The sequence below is a fragment of the Convolutriloba macropyga genome, chromosome 4 (genome assembly GCF_964194025.1).
Source record: "Convolutriloba macropyga chromosome 4, txConMacr16.3, whole genome shotgun sequence".
Lineage (NCBI taxonomy): Eukaryota > Metazoa > Xenacoelomorpha > Acoela > Convolutidae > Convolutriloba > Convolutriloba macropyga.
This window is the reverse complement of record NC_134471.1, coordinates 67,440,332-67,455,235: the sequence shown is the minus strand read 5'-3', so window position 1 is coordinate 67,455,235 and position 14,904 is coordinate 67,440,332. Positions and strand designations below refer to the sequence as shown.

The window sequence follows — 14,904 nt, the reverse complement described above, 5'->3', positions numbered from 1 at the left end:
ATATGCTAGCCTTTGGTTGATATCAAACAAAACAAATTTAGGAAACAATGGGTGACAAATCGATTATAAAATCTTTTTGCGAAGAGAAACAATGCAAGAACAAAATTGCTGAGAACAAAAATTAACATAGATAAAATTGATATCTTCAACTGAAAAGCAAGAGCACTCAAATCATGAACGACGCAATAAAATTTTTCGAAAAAAGCCAAATTAACAATTGTGGTAGGGATTGAAGGAAAATTTAAAAAAATCATAAACAAAATGATAGACAGGAACCGCAGAAGTGAAGTGAGCTATAACATTGTTTTCAGTAATATTGGAACTGATGATCCCAGTACCATAGCTGGCTATTTCAATAAAACTTTGTAAATATTGCAGATGAAGTAGTTAACAATTTACCTCAATTAAGCCTTCCTTCATCTAATTATACTGAAGAACAATCTATGATGCTATATGAAACAAATCTGTTAGAAGTGCTCTCACAAATAGCAAGCCTACAAAATTTCTTTTTGCATGTTGTGGATCTGATCACTAGCACCTTTAACAAGAGATTTGGCAAAATTTAGCGCTATTTTTAGTTGATTATAAAAACGAATCCTTTTTGAGCTGAGTTTTCCCGAATAGCCTAAAACGAGCTTTTATCGAACCGAATTTCAAAATGGGATCAGAAATTGATGTCAGTAACTATCGACCAATTTCGATTTTGCCGTCTTTTGGAAATGTCTTTAAAAAATTTTGAAAAACAAAATTGTCGACTACAATGAGAAATTCAAAATTCTTAGTAAAAATCAGTTTTGTTTCCGCAGTCAGAGATCAACAGTTGATGCACTCGTAAATGTAGTAGAAAAAAAAGTTTGAAAAATAAAAAGAGAAAAATAGCACAATGGACTTCCTAGGTTTGAAAACGGCATTCGACACTGTAAATCGCCCGATGCTGTTGAAAAAATTAATTTGATTTTCTTCATATCTAAAATTAGGAACGCAGTGTGTTATATGGAAAAATAGTATGTCGAAAGAACTGATAGAAAAAAATGGAGTTCCTCAAAGTTCTGTTCTGGGTCCTGTATTGTTTATACTAAAGTTTAATGACTTTGAAGACGCTTGTAAATTATCTACTCCGTATTTTTTGCCGATGCACCAGCCTCTTTTTAGAAAAAAAACAACTTTCGAAGAATTAAATTTTGAAAGTCATTAACTTTCACATTGGCTACATCAAAATTTATTGGATTTAAACAAGTCAAAAACATTTGTAATGAATTTTTTTGAAACTAGGGCAAACACAAACCATCAAAATTATGCAGTTCAGAAGTGCAATACCTCCAAATATCTAGGAGTAATTCTAGACGCTAAATTAACTTTCGAAGCACATGTGGAATTCATTTGTTTGAAACTGAAAAAGTGGATCGGAATAATTGCAAGGCTAAGGAAGACATGCAGTCGCAACACCATTCCGAAGTTCTACAAAACGACGGTGGTACCAATTTTTCAGTATGGGCTTCTTATTTATAGTGGATCAACGTTAAATCAGCTTCAATAAAATTGAACGGATACCGAAGAAAAATTTGAGAATTGTCTTTAGAAAGAAACCAAGTGACTCCATGTTTGAAACCTTATTCAAGCTCAAGATTTTAAAAATTAGTGAGCTTTACATAAAACACCTGCTTTTATTCTGCCCTAAATCATACTTTGGGTTACATTCAAACAATATGATGAATGAGATTTTGACCGCAAATCAAAATTTTCCCTACAATAATCGTTCGAAAACCACTCGGACATCTCTGAGTTAACGCGGTAAAATTTTGATAATTTTTCTACTAAAACAAAAAAACTACTTGAGCTTGAAAAATAAACCAGTCCTGTATAAAAGTTAAAAAACTAGTCAATGCACGTCAATATAGCTTGATCATACAAAACGACACGCTAAAAAACTTGTCTTCAAATAAAATCAGGGCGCTTAATTAAGATACGTTAGTATTTGCAAGCGTCCACTCCTGATGAAACTTGGATTTATATATTTTAATAGCGGATTCTGCTGTTTCCAAAACTTCTTCGTGCTATAGAAATGTACAGGATAAGTTCAAATTGAATTCAATTTACACTAGACACAACTCAATTAGAGATACATTTTCTCCTGCCATCTTTTCCATAGATAGAGCATTAAAATGCACCTTCATGCCATCAGCTTATAGTCAAGTATGGAGTACGTATGGGCCTCGCGGACATTAACGTAGCTTGGGGTTGAGAGGGGATGTGGAGTGAGGGGGGGGGGTTATGTCGCCTTGAGTTAGAGGGGGTCTGCGAATGTTTCCGCTCTCTTTCTCTTTCTCTCTCGGTTAGTAGTCATAAACAGGACTCACTAGTCATAAACAGAGTGACACCTGGCCTTCCAGCGGAAATATTGATCGGCCCACTTGAGCAAATGTCATCAAAGTGCACTCATAAGCAGCCGGCTCAATTAGACGAAACAGAAACATTTTCGATGTTTGAAACTCTATCATCCCTACCCCAGTATCAAGCGTGAACGGATCAATGCTTGTGCTTGCCCTGGTAATGGTCTGTACAACATAATGGGAGCTATACAAAAATACTTGCTTACCCTTCATTGGTGCGACTCAAAAGGTGCAAAATTATTAATTATGCAGGGCAATAATTTAAATGGGGAAAAGAATAAAATACATGTTTTGTTTGCTTGTTTATCTTTTCTAACAAATTATTACGTCAATGTCAAGTTTGAGGGATTTTTGATTTTGTGAAAAACTTTCAATACGTGTGAATTCTTTTTTATTTCGTTATCAATGGCTCAAACCATCATCGCCAAATTTTTTAAGATCAAATTTGAAAAAATATCTGATCTATATGTGATCTTTCTTAAATTGCTTCAGAGGTCTAAGATTCAGATAAGAGAATCGGATTTCGACAAAAGGAGATTTCTGTCTAAGTCCTCTGCTTTCATCATTTTCCATTGGCATGTGAAGAATTGATTTTTGAGCGGAAATTGGCCAGAGGCAAAAAGGATAGAATTATTCCTGTCATAAATTTCTACTTCTTGTTCAACTATCGGTACACCCCAATTGCCGACCGTCTAATGCATTTCGTTCTTATCTTTCTCTTCCATGGAGGAATTAAATTTTAAAGACATTTCATATTGATCAGACTTCTCAAAATAAAAAGAATTCCGATCGTTTGATGTGCAACGAATTTAATAGATTTGAATAGATATGATAATGTTGTAGGATCATCGCTCAAACAAAGAAGCTTTTCAAAAATTAAACAGGTTCTTTTTCAACAAAATATGTCTAGTATTAATCCATCAACAACCAAGTTTTTAATGCGGAGTCACTTCGATTGGGTGCTTGCTTGACATTTGCTTGAACCCTCCGATATAATTTTTTTTTCAAAAAATTGCTTTTCAGCATAATGCTGTAACCTCAGTTTTTGAACGAAATCATTTTTCATCAAATACAACCAAAAGACAAGCATCCACTTTTGATTAAAACTGATCAATCATGGACGTATTTTTATCATGCGCAAAATTAATTTTTTAATCAGATTGAGGTTCCATAATAACAGTCGGCTGAAAAGGTGATATTGCCATATCACTTTGTGTCAATTTTTGTTCATTTGTTCAGAGAACCTACTTAAGGGATTGAACTGTATTCTCAACGCGTTTTATTTGTTCAGTCATATTTGGCCGAGGTCAATTTTCATGGTAGAGGGCATTGAGTGGTATCTTTAGAAAGCCCTTCAGTTGTAGAACATTAATTAAATCCTTCTTTTTGAATTTCTTTTTTTTCGAGGAGCTATCAAGCAGCACCTAAGCTAAGTGCGTGAGCGTTTATTTCCCATTAATTTCTAGAACATTTGACCAATTTAATTCAGAACCAAAAAATGAATATATTTTATACCTTTATAAAAAAACTATTTATTCAGAACATAAATAAAAAGAAAAAAAATCACGTGCTCCATCTCATATATATTGATTTAGGCTTTCTATAAAAAAAGTTATAGTGGCCCAACAGGTTTCGATGTAAACGAAATGGGGCAACCAAAAACACAAAAACAAAGGGCGCTAAGACAGATATGAAAAAAGAAAGAAATAATTTTCCAATTAGTTCCTAATTTTTTCCTTTGCGTTCTTAAAAGATCATTGGAACTGGGTTTCAATTGACTGCTATTTTCACCTAACTTTAACTGTGAGGCGGTTATTTGTATGTTTTGTTTGTGTTGAAAATCACGTTCTTCAAATCAAGAAATTTTAAGGAAAAAATAGGAAAAATCATATTTTTTTTAAAATATCTGTTAGATCACGCTACACTCAAAAATCGTGCTATTAGTTATTACGGTGTTCTATTCGACATTTAAATTTATATTGGTTTTTTAAGCGTCACTCAAAAACATAAGAATAGAAAAAGTAGTTAAATGTGCAAAAAGGAACAAGAAATTGTTTTTCAAGTTGTTTGAATTTAGAGTTTTTTAAGTTTTATCTAACAAAGTCATTTCTAAATTTTCTCTGGTGCTTGTGATGCCTATATAGAATTCTACGGATTAGCTGTTCATTAAATATTATATCCATCTTAATAGATTTTGATTAGGGGCCCATTTAATGTTATTAGTTCAAATAATATTGAAGGGATGTTTTTTTTACTACAGAAGCAGAATGTTTTTTTTTTACTTCTGCCAAAATATGAGGTCGTGCGAATCAGTATTGTCATTTTCATGTAACCAAAAATGTGTTGTTTGAATGAGAAAGCATTCTAAGTATTTTGATCCCTGATTTTTCTACTATTTTTGCTTGCATTTTAGTCAAACTTATAAATGTCTATTAATAGCATGGCAGACTTAAAGTGACGTGAGGTCGGCTTGAAAAAGTAAAATGTGAACACATACACTTCCGACACACCTTTAAAAATTGCTCTCACTACATTTGAACAACTTTGCTTGAAAGCAAATCAATTAGTAAATTACTAACATTACCAGTTGGCAGGTCTTAAGTTGCAGATACGAAAGGGGTGACTTCTGGGCAAAGTGGAAAAGGGTTGGTTTTAAAAGCTTACAGTATTCCAATTCATTGTGATCAAGTTTCTAAATTTAATATTTCACAGCCGATCTGTTTAACGCCTTTTACATGTAGTGTCTGAGTTTAACTTAATCCCTTTGTAGTTTCATAAGTTGAATTTTAATATCCGTTAGCAAGCTTCAAGTTTCAACAATTGGTTGAACGTTATTAGAGAGTGGCGGAGGCGGGGTGAAGGGGGGGGGGAGGCTGTAGCGGGTACCAAAATTAACTAGATAACAAAATATCCGTAGTTAACTGTAAAATAATGATTGATCTGTCTTGCTTAATTGTAAACCACTTGTTAAGGACAAAAAGCATCATTAGAATGGCAGAGGAGAAATTAAAGCTATAGCTTTCTAAAATATAAGTACCTCCATTATGATCCAATGAATTGTTCGATATAATCAGAGAGACTCATTAAAATTTTTCGAGAGCTGTTGACTTGCAATATTTTTTAAAAGCTTGCACTTCATTTTTTCTGGAGTCATTGCTCAAATTTGACTGATTGTTCTCTGAAATATTGAATAAAATCTCTTCAATTAAAAAAAGGTTTTCGGGGGACACGGATCATTTGGAATTGGAACACTTAAAAAACCACGCGTATATCAAATCAAGATTTTTCGGATCTATTATATTTTGGACCCAGTGTCATTTTATGACCCCCAGTTACAAATTATATGTTTTTATATAACACGTTAATTTGCAAGAAAATAGCAGGAGCGCCTGAGGGTCATGAAAAATTTATGCTCACTAAGCTGGGGGGGGGGGGGGCAAAACAGAATAGATCCAGAAATAGATGCACAAAAGTGACATCCCACTGCACTCAGCTACCCATTAACCGATAACTATGTTTGACAATAGAAAATTCCGCTAATAGAACTGTGCAAACATGTAATAGCGCTGTGTGAAATAAAGAAGAATGGATCCGATTTTTCTTTAATTGATCAAAACTTCTCCAGCAATGATCGGTTAATTTTTTTTCAATGCGAAAAAACAGCAAGTTAGTTTGAATGAGATTATTCTTATTAGGCAAATGTACACTACGCCGTTTCGTAATGATCAGCTCTAGAACGTCTTGTATTTTCTTTATATATAAATGACTCGAAGCAAGAAAGGCCAGGAAGTTTTTAAAAATTATCAATTTGACAATTATAGTTGGGAGAAACATTAACAGAAGTATAAAAAAAAGTAAGAATTAATTTAAGCAAATTGAGAACACAATAAATGCAGAAATATCTTGAAGCAGAAATTAGAATAAGTGATCTATAGTTGCACGCAGCGAAATGCAAAACTTTTTTTACAGATACGCATAAAAAAACCGATTCCAATTTGAACAGAAACGTTAAACAAAATAATGGTTTTGTAAGGATAGTTGTCGCAACTATGTCAATTTTTGGCGGCTTTTGGATCTATGTTGATACTGATTTTGTCTCTCACTGGTTTTATCTCATCTGACTACCAGTGCCATTTGTTCCACGTTTTAGTTGCATTGCAATTTTATGACTCGGCCGACAAAAAACTGAGGAGTAGATTTCACGCAAAAAATAATGATACCTCATGGAACCTCCTTATGAAATCAGATTTTCTACCTGCAGAGATTTTAATTGCCCAAAATGGTTTTTAGGAACTTAATAACATAATAAAAAATTGTTCGTAGTGCCATTACCCTAAAATAGTAGCAAAAATTGCATACACTGCACAGATACAACCAATTGCAATATGCGATACCAAAAGGTTGCCATTAAACCTATCTGATTTATTTTCAGCTACCTCAAAAAAAATGAGCAATTTTATTTGATTTGAAAAAAAAACAGTCAAATATGAAAAATTATCCTTTATAAAAAAGTTATTTATTGAAAAAATGGTATTTGTAGCAACAACCGATAAGTTATTAGTCTAATAGATATGAAAGAGTCTGTCTAGCAACTCCTGGTTACCAAGTATAAAAAAATCCAAAAAAGTACGGCAAAATCTTTTTATGTTCGCTTGTTTTATAGTTCTAACATCTCCAATAAAGGAATTGTTGTAATTTATCGAGATTTTTTAGCATCACAAGAACGTTACAGTTAGTTCAATCAGTATCTATTTCATGATTTCATTCAAGTCAGAGGCCGCTATATTGATTGAAAAAACTTGCTTAGTGGTTGAATTTTCACTAGTTTTAAAAATTTTTCACTAGTTTTTCAAAAGCATGTAAATCTGAGGCGTTGCTTATCAAATTGTGGACTTGTGCTCGTTCGATTGACTCATCTTCCTATTTCCAGCATAATAGTTTTGAACTTATTTTGATTAAAATATTGATTGGTTTTAAAAATTTTTCATTCGTATATGCATAGACTAAAATTCCGTTTCAAATTATTGGTCTGAAATAAATGGTCAAAAAGTAAGGCGAATTCAGTAAAGAAGAGAACAAAACCTTTAAAGCTTCTCTTCAACTTAGTTAATGTGATCTTTGAAATTAAACTATTTGTCTCACATTAATCCAAGAGACTTAAAAGAGCTAGTTTGCTCAATTTCTGATCCATCAATTGTCGGATTTTGCTTGTTTAGATTGCGAATTTTTCCAAACATAATTTTTTTTGTTTTTGATGTGACAATAGTTAATTTATGTTTATGAAGGCAGTTCGCAACTGCGTCTAGTGTGGTATCCTGGTTGATTCCTACATTCTCAGTACTACCTTTATTAAAAACAACTGTAACGTCTGCATAGTGTAGAGTCTTGTTTTCTTTTGTTTTTGGTTTGGAACGTCATTGAGTTAGATAATGAAAAGTAGAGGATCAAGCAATGATCCTTGTGGGACTCCAAATTTGACGCTTTTCTTTGCTGCTTCAATTTAGCCTAATTTTGTATAAACGATATTTCTTTCTGGTAAAAGCTTGTGAGGGACAAAATTCTCTGAATAGAAATTTCCTTTCAGACCAACTTTTATAAAATTTTGTCATATGACGCTTTTTCAACATATATGTGCCTGACAGTAGTTTTGTAACAAGAGAACAAATTTCTGTAATAGTTGAAAAAGAAAATAGGTGAAATTTGAGACCACCATACCTGTAAGGGTAAAATCTTGTTCCGAATATCCAACCGCACTTCTGGCCCTGCACCTGTACAGTCCAAACGACTTATTAGTCACAGAGTGTATGTTGAGCACAGAAACAATCGTCTCTGAATCTCGCCTTTCAGTCCTGACTACCAGTGTGTTGGGCTGTCTTTGGGTTTTGGATCCTGATTTGGGCTCCTGTTGGTCAGGTGACTGGGTTGAGAAGTTGGTCAAATATGGAGACGATGATGATGTTTTTGATGATGTTATAGAGGAAGAATGTGATGATAATGATGACGGATAGGGTTGTTTTTTGGAAGATGGTGAGTTTGTAAGCATTGACGAATCGTAATCGTCTGTAACTAGCTCCTCTGAAACAGAGAAAAAAGTGGATTTGAAGATTTATTAATAGTTATAAGGCCGAGAGTGAAGAGAAATGGAAACTGCGCACAAGCATAGCTTGGCAAAAATTGACAAGAGGCTCAGCGTGTAAAACTAAACGTGCCAGAGAAATACAGAACACAAGAAAAGGGTTTATAAGGGATGCCCAATTTTGAGATACAAGCGTCACTTGCTTTGTTTTTAGCAGTATAGGCCTGCATGTACGAGGTGCTTGTTCAAATCGAGTACTGGCGAGTATTTACAACAGTAGCGACTATCAGGAGTTCTTTGCACTGGATCATACGCAAAAATTTAGGCAAGTCAGAAAACAAAGATACTATTTCAACAAATTGAATGACAATACAGTATATACTGAGATATAACAATCGAAAAGCAAGCTCGAATTTGCAGGGTACTTTTTTCGGTTGCCAATATAAAATCAGGCTAGTGTCTCTTGTCTCAGACAAAAAACCAAAGATCTAAAAGATAAGCCACATGAACATCTCTTGGTCATAATATAGGAAGGTTGCAACTAAAATAAAACACTGTAACATCATGCATTAGGTTTTCCTTACCAATGTCGAAGTTGAGTTCCCGGAACACGTAAGCTGCATGAACAAAACAACTCTTCACAATTCAGCTTAAAAGCATACACTATTCTGGAGTATTTCTAAAATTGTAAGTTGATTCTTGTTAACACCAAAAATTTAAAATCAGCGACGATTTATCCAAACATAATAAAATTGACTTAGTTTGCAAGACTAGCTAAAGACTTGTTCAGAAATTGTTGTTTTCAACTTCAGAAAATTGCCGGTATGTTCGGTTTTGACGAAAGCTGTTAGGTTATTTCTTTGGTATCATCGGTATTTTCATTTCGTAAACGTAAGAAATTGTTGTTATATTTGTTCTTTAGCAAATGAAATTTTCGCCTCTTAAATTACACAAAATAATTTCATAGCTAAAAAGTAAATTAAATTTAAACATTTATCTTTGCAACTCATTGGTTTCGGAGACTGACCTTTGGACCAAGTGAGTTGTGGCAAGGGTCGACCTCTGACCAGGCAAGTGAAGGCGGATGAGCTCCCATCAAAAGACCTCTCAACTGAAACTGTCTCCAGGAACTCGGGAGGGTCTGAAATGGTACAAGCATCAAAATGAGTTTAACTTTTCCTCAATTTTGAAGAGGATAGATTGAGTTCCGTGTCAGTTATAATAAACATAGCAGGACAAGTCCTGACGTACAATTCAAAGAATTTTCATTGACTAAACAGAAAACTAGACATAGAACGGACTATGAATGGATTGGGAAAACCATTTAGAAAAAAATCCGATCTAAAAAATCGAAAAAACCAGTAAAAATCAAAGTGAAATTGCCGCATGTGAACAAAAAAACCACTAGCGAGAAAGGCAATTTTTGTTCAAACACCGTTTTCTCAATCTACTTTAATTTTAGAGCGAAAAAATTTCACGCCGCAAAACCACTCGCTTTTTCGCTCCACTTCCTGTTTCGGTGTGACCAAAATCACCACTCCAATTTGACTTCAAAAAATCATGAAAATGTGTGAACAGCTCTTAAAAAAAAACATAGCAGGACAAGTCCTGACGTACAATTCAAAGAATTTTCATTGACTAAACAGAAAAATAGACCTATAATGGACTATGACGGAATAGAGAAAACCATTTTAAAAAAAATCAGATCAAAAAAATAAGAAAAAAAAAACAGAAAATCAATGTCAAAATGCCGCATGTGAACAAAAAAACCACTAGCGAGAAATTAAAATTTAATTCAAACAAAAAATAGGCCAAGAATGAGCTGTGAATAGATTGGGAAAACCATTTAGAAAAAATCCGATCCAAATAATAAAAAAAACAGTAAAAATCAGAGTGAAATTGCCGCATGTGAACAAAAAACCACTACCGAGAAACCGAATTTTTGTTCAAACACCGTTTTCTCACTCTACTTTAAAATTAGAGCGAAAAAAATTCACGCCGCAAAACCACTCGCTTTTTCGCTCCATTTCCTGTTTCGACGTGACCAAAATCACTACTCCAATTTGACTTCAAAAATCATGAAAATGTGTGAACAGATCTTAAAAAAAAGAGACAGCGCCCCAATACAATTCAAATTCTTTGAATTGTAAAAATTCTTTGAATTGTAATAAAAAGAATTGTGGTTCCTGCGTAATCGCAGCGGAACAGCATTAGGCCACAGCGGCCTGTTCTCAGCTGTCCTTTTTCTTATTATTCCCCACATTTCAGACTGATCTTTTTATGAGCAGAATTGCTCTTTTTTGGTGACTATATAGCCACTTTTTTGCGTCTGAAACTTTTTTGCGTTATGCAGATTAGATTTTAATATTTGCGATAGTTAATATTTTGAAAGCTTAGCTTTCAAAATTCCGTTATATACATTATGAAATTTTCTAAACTTCCATTTCTCTATAAAAATGAATGCATGTGTCAAATGTTGGTGTTCAATGTGATGAGAAGTTTTAAATTGAACAAATATTTTAGCTATTTAAAATATTTAGACCCTTCTGAGATCAGATGTGAGATTGTGATGATTTTATGTTAACATTGAAGAAGAAGAACTCAGCATTTTCACACTCCAGCACCACCTCTAAAGAAAACTGCATTTTGAATTGCGACTACTGGGTATAGTTCTTACATAGAACATCAACTGTCATATCTCTCTCATCTCCAATCCCAATGAAGTTGTCGGCTTTGCACTTGTAGGCACCTCTATCTTCTTTTGAAATATTCCTTAACTTCAACACACTCCTTCGTGAAATCTAAAAACAAACAACAATACCATTTTTTTAATTCATTTTGAAAAAAAGTGTTCAGCTCCGAGTAGAACTAGAGTACATAATGTTCACCCCCTAATTTATTAACAATTTTTGTTGAACTGATGCATAAGGGTGAGTTTTTAGTCCGACAGAATTGCGAAAACAAATATTTGTTATATTGACGTTGTCTGAAATTTACGAGAAACTTCAGGTTTTGACTCACGCATCAAGAAACTTGTTCAGTTTGAGATATTGAAAAAAAACGCCCATCAACGTACACAGTAAGTTCGTAAATTCTTGCATAGTTTGGTTCTCACAAGCAACCAGAAAAGATAAAATACAACATTCCTTGAATTTCTTCTATTTAAAGTATCCCCAGTGAGGGTACAACTGTAACAACACACTTTTTGTATTAGCTAACTCCGTTTACTGCTAAAGAAGTCGAGCTTGCATGACTTGAAACTAGCATTTCCGAAATCTCAACGAAGAGTTATACCGTTGCACTAAAGCTCGGCTAAGGTAGCAAATCTGTTAAACCACGAGCTGGAGAATTACGATATGAGTTGGTTTCACAGAACTTAATCTCCAACTCAATTAGGGAGGCACTCGAGACAAGGACAGTGCCAATCATATAAGCGCTACCAATTGTGACAATACAACTTTGCATTAGCCAACTCTATTTACTGCTAAAGTATTGGAGCTACAAGGACTCGAACCTATTATCTCCAGAACTTGGTTTAAGAATGCTACCGTTGAACGAAAGCTACGCTTAGGTAGCCACTTGTTACTCTGATACATCACACGCCCTAGCAATTACATAATTTCCGATAATAGATAGTAATAGTAGTATATAATCATATGAAACATCTAGAAACATCAATACCTATCTAGAGTCGAGTTGTATAGAAAAAGGATCAATCTTGGGCGTTTAAAAAGATAGATTTCAATCATTGAAGCGTAATCTGACTATAATATTTCTTTTCTATAGTAACGTAAAATCTCGGAACGATATCTGCCAACGTGAAGATATCAAACAAAGTATTTGCCCTGCTTTATTGCAAAATTGCAAAATTTCTGGTTTTAAGATTTTTACTTGAACATCTTTAAGTTGAAAAATTACAAGTAAAATACTCCGAAAGACTGTAAAATACTCCGCCCACAGGTAATCCGATCCCGAAATTTCTGATCAGCCCAGCTTAATTACGAATCCCGCGATCAAGTTGCATAGTTTGGGGGAAAATCAGACGGACAAAATTTCGACGTGGTCTGGATATGTTTTAATGCAAACTTGGACGCATAAAAGTCTGATTAGATGCTGTTTAGAAGCGTTTTCAGTCGCACGAGGCCTGAGCCAAAAAATGGAAAATTCTCTTGATGTGAGTAGGCCAGGTTCGCATGCAAGTCTGGACAGTGGTCGTCATTCTGTCTGATCAGTGGTTACTTTGGTTTGAGACCTCTTCCTGGACAATACAGAGAACGTACATCTGGAAAATGTTACTTACAATTATATCATCCGAAGGCATTTTGAACCACGTGATCATTGGCTCCGGGATGCCTGATGCCTCGCAGAACAGATCCAAATCTGAACCCATTAGAGGCAGGAACGTGTCGGAACCAGACCACGACTCAATTTTGGCGGGAACTGCAAACAAAAAAAGAAGAAGGTCATAAAGCAAGGAAAGTTTTGAAACGTTCAAAAAATGTTATTTGTTAGAAGGTTGTGAGAGAGAATCCTTGTGTAAATTGTGTATAAGATTAAGCTTGACATAGGTTTAAAAAAAAGAAGAAGGTCATAAAGCAAGGAAAGGGTTCAAACGTCCAAAAAAGCTATATGATAGATGGTTTGTTTGTGAGAGAACAAGCTATTATTGTAAATCGTGTATAAGATCAAGCTGGACGTTTACAAGAAGCTCTATTTGTTCAAAGAAAACTTGGCTAGAGAGATGAAGCCTTTAGAAACAAGAAAGAGCAACAGAAGAGGTTATAATAGATGATCAAGGTCTAGAGTTAAAAACCAGATGGTGCAATGGTTATAGCGCTCTAGGCTTATTGCAAGTAAGAGACGATGATTCGAAGAGTACTTGTAAGTTTTCACAGTAATTGCAACTGTTTACACCCCTTATCACCGCTTATCACCGCTTATCACCCTTATCACCCTTATCACCCCTTAGACCCCCCTACCGCTACGTGTTGGAGTATCTGGGTTTCAAGAGAAGAATCGAGTGGCTATTATCACTCAGCTGGTTCAGACTTTTTACGAGCTCGTACAAACTCAAAACTTCATTAATTTGTAGTTTTGCGTTTTAATTTCAGTACTTTTGATAACAGTTGTTTCGTCTCTTATACTAAACATGAAAGCAAGTTTCTGATGAAGCATGTAATATTTTTTTGTTTTTGTGATATAGAATCAGCTTCAATTTTTATTTCAACTTATGAAAGCAAAAATAGAACAGGACACAACCATCGGAAAGATTTCAATTTCCGCCAAACTATTGACCAAATTATCTATCTTGTGTCAAAAATGGAGCACATGGTAACAATTTTTGCTAAAAATAGCGAGAATTAGCTATTGACTTTCCTGAAAAAATAAAGTGAACTAATCAATAGAATAATCTCATAACGCTCTTAGAGTACACAATTCGAGTTAACTTGTGTAGCAAGGAGCACATTTTTCGAACTAAATTTCTGGATTTTGTCAGATGGCAGTCTGAAGGTACTTGTTCCAAGATAGGAAGTGCAAGCAGTTCTTGCGAGATTTTTATAACAATGATATTTTGGTTTTCTCAGCAAAGTTAACTCAGAAATATAAATTGAGTGTCAAGCGGCAGAAAAAGAAGCCTTTTGTAATCAAATTGATTTATTTTGTACTCACTATTACCCTTTTAAAACTGACATTGAAAAACCATTTAACATTTTTATTAAATTAATATTCAACAATACTTGAAATGATAAATTCTGTAAACTAATCTAAATTGATAACGGAATCATTGCTAAAAATGCTGCCCAGAGACTGTTGAGACCCTTTTTTGAAAAACGTCGTTTGCTGTGAAATTCTAAAGGCCCGGCGGAGAGGGTCTGGAGATCTGAAACTCCAAGGACTGTCTTCCGTTGAAAAGGCTTTCTCAGTAGTTTTATGAATTGTAAACTTACCCCGACCTGAGTCTCACAGCATTTCAGCGATGAACCAGCACATTTCAATTTTCAAGTGTAAAAACATAATTCAGTTCTGAAACATTGCATCTCCAGAATATTTTAAGTTTTTTATGTGGAGTTCTTCTTCATTCTGATTATACTGAGGTCGTGGAGTTAGCCCAGGCGAAACTTATCCTGTACAGTCTGAAAATTACTTATAAACTAAAATTAAGTCTGAGCAGATTAATGTCATAATTTCGTAGCTTATAACTGGAAATAACTATAGTAGTACACACACTCTATATCTATATAAGCTAGTTTGTAGGCAATTATCAAAAAGCCCACTTAGCTAAGTGGTTACGACTTTCTCCGCAAATTAAATGTTACAAGTACACACGCGAATGTTCGAATCGCATATAAATAAAACCTTGTTGGCGGGAGTTATGCTTTAATATTATTTTTCAAGCAGTAAATTTTATTCAAAAATCAAGACTGGGCGGTGTAAATT

The 14,904-nt window shown here is 34.3% G+C and overlaps 2 protein-coding genes across 3 annotated transcripts in view; both read right to left on the bottom strand.

Moving 5' to 3' along the window:
* Nucleotides 1-14,904, bottom strand: part of LOC142337845 (centrin-3-like) — a 447,449-nt gene that overhangs the window by 282,994 nt on the left and 149,551 nt on the right. The window lies entirely within an intron of this gene.
* Nucleotides 1-14,904, bottom strand: part of LOC142338620 (neural cell adhesion molecule 2-like) — a 63,900-nt gene that overhangs the window by 16,993 nt on the left and 32,003 nt on the right. Inside the window, exons 5-9 of one of the 2 annotated variants that reach the window (XM_075388456.1) lie at nt 12,767-12,906; nt 11,144-11,267; nt 9,494-9,607; nt 9,051-9,083; nt 8,106-8,465 (exon numbers count right to left, since the gene is read on the bottom strand). In XM_075388456.1, coding sequence (XP_075244571.1) covers nt 8,106-8,465; nt 9,051-9,083; nt 9,494-9,607; nt 11,144-11,267; nt 12,767-12,906 — 771 coding nt within the window. The remainder of the gene's footprint in view (nt 1-8,105; nt 8,466-9,050; nt 9,084-9,493; nt 9,608-11,143; nt 11,268-12,766; nt 12,907-14,904) is intronic. The other variant, XM_075388457.1, reaches the window with a different exon arrangement.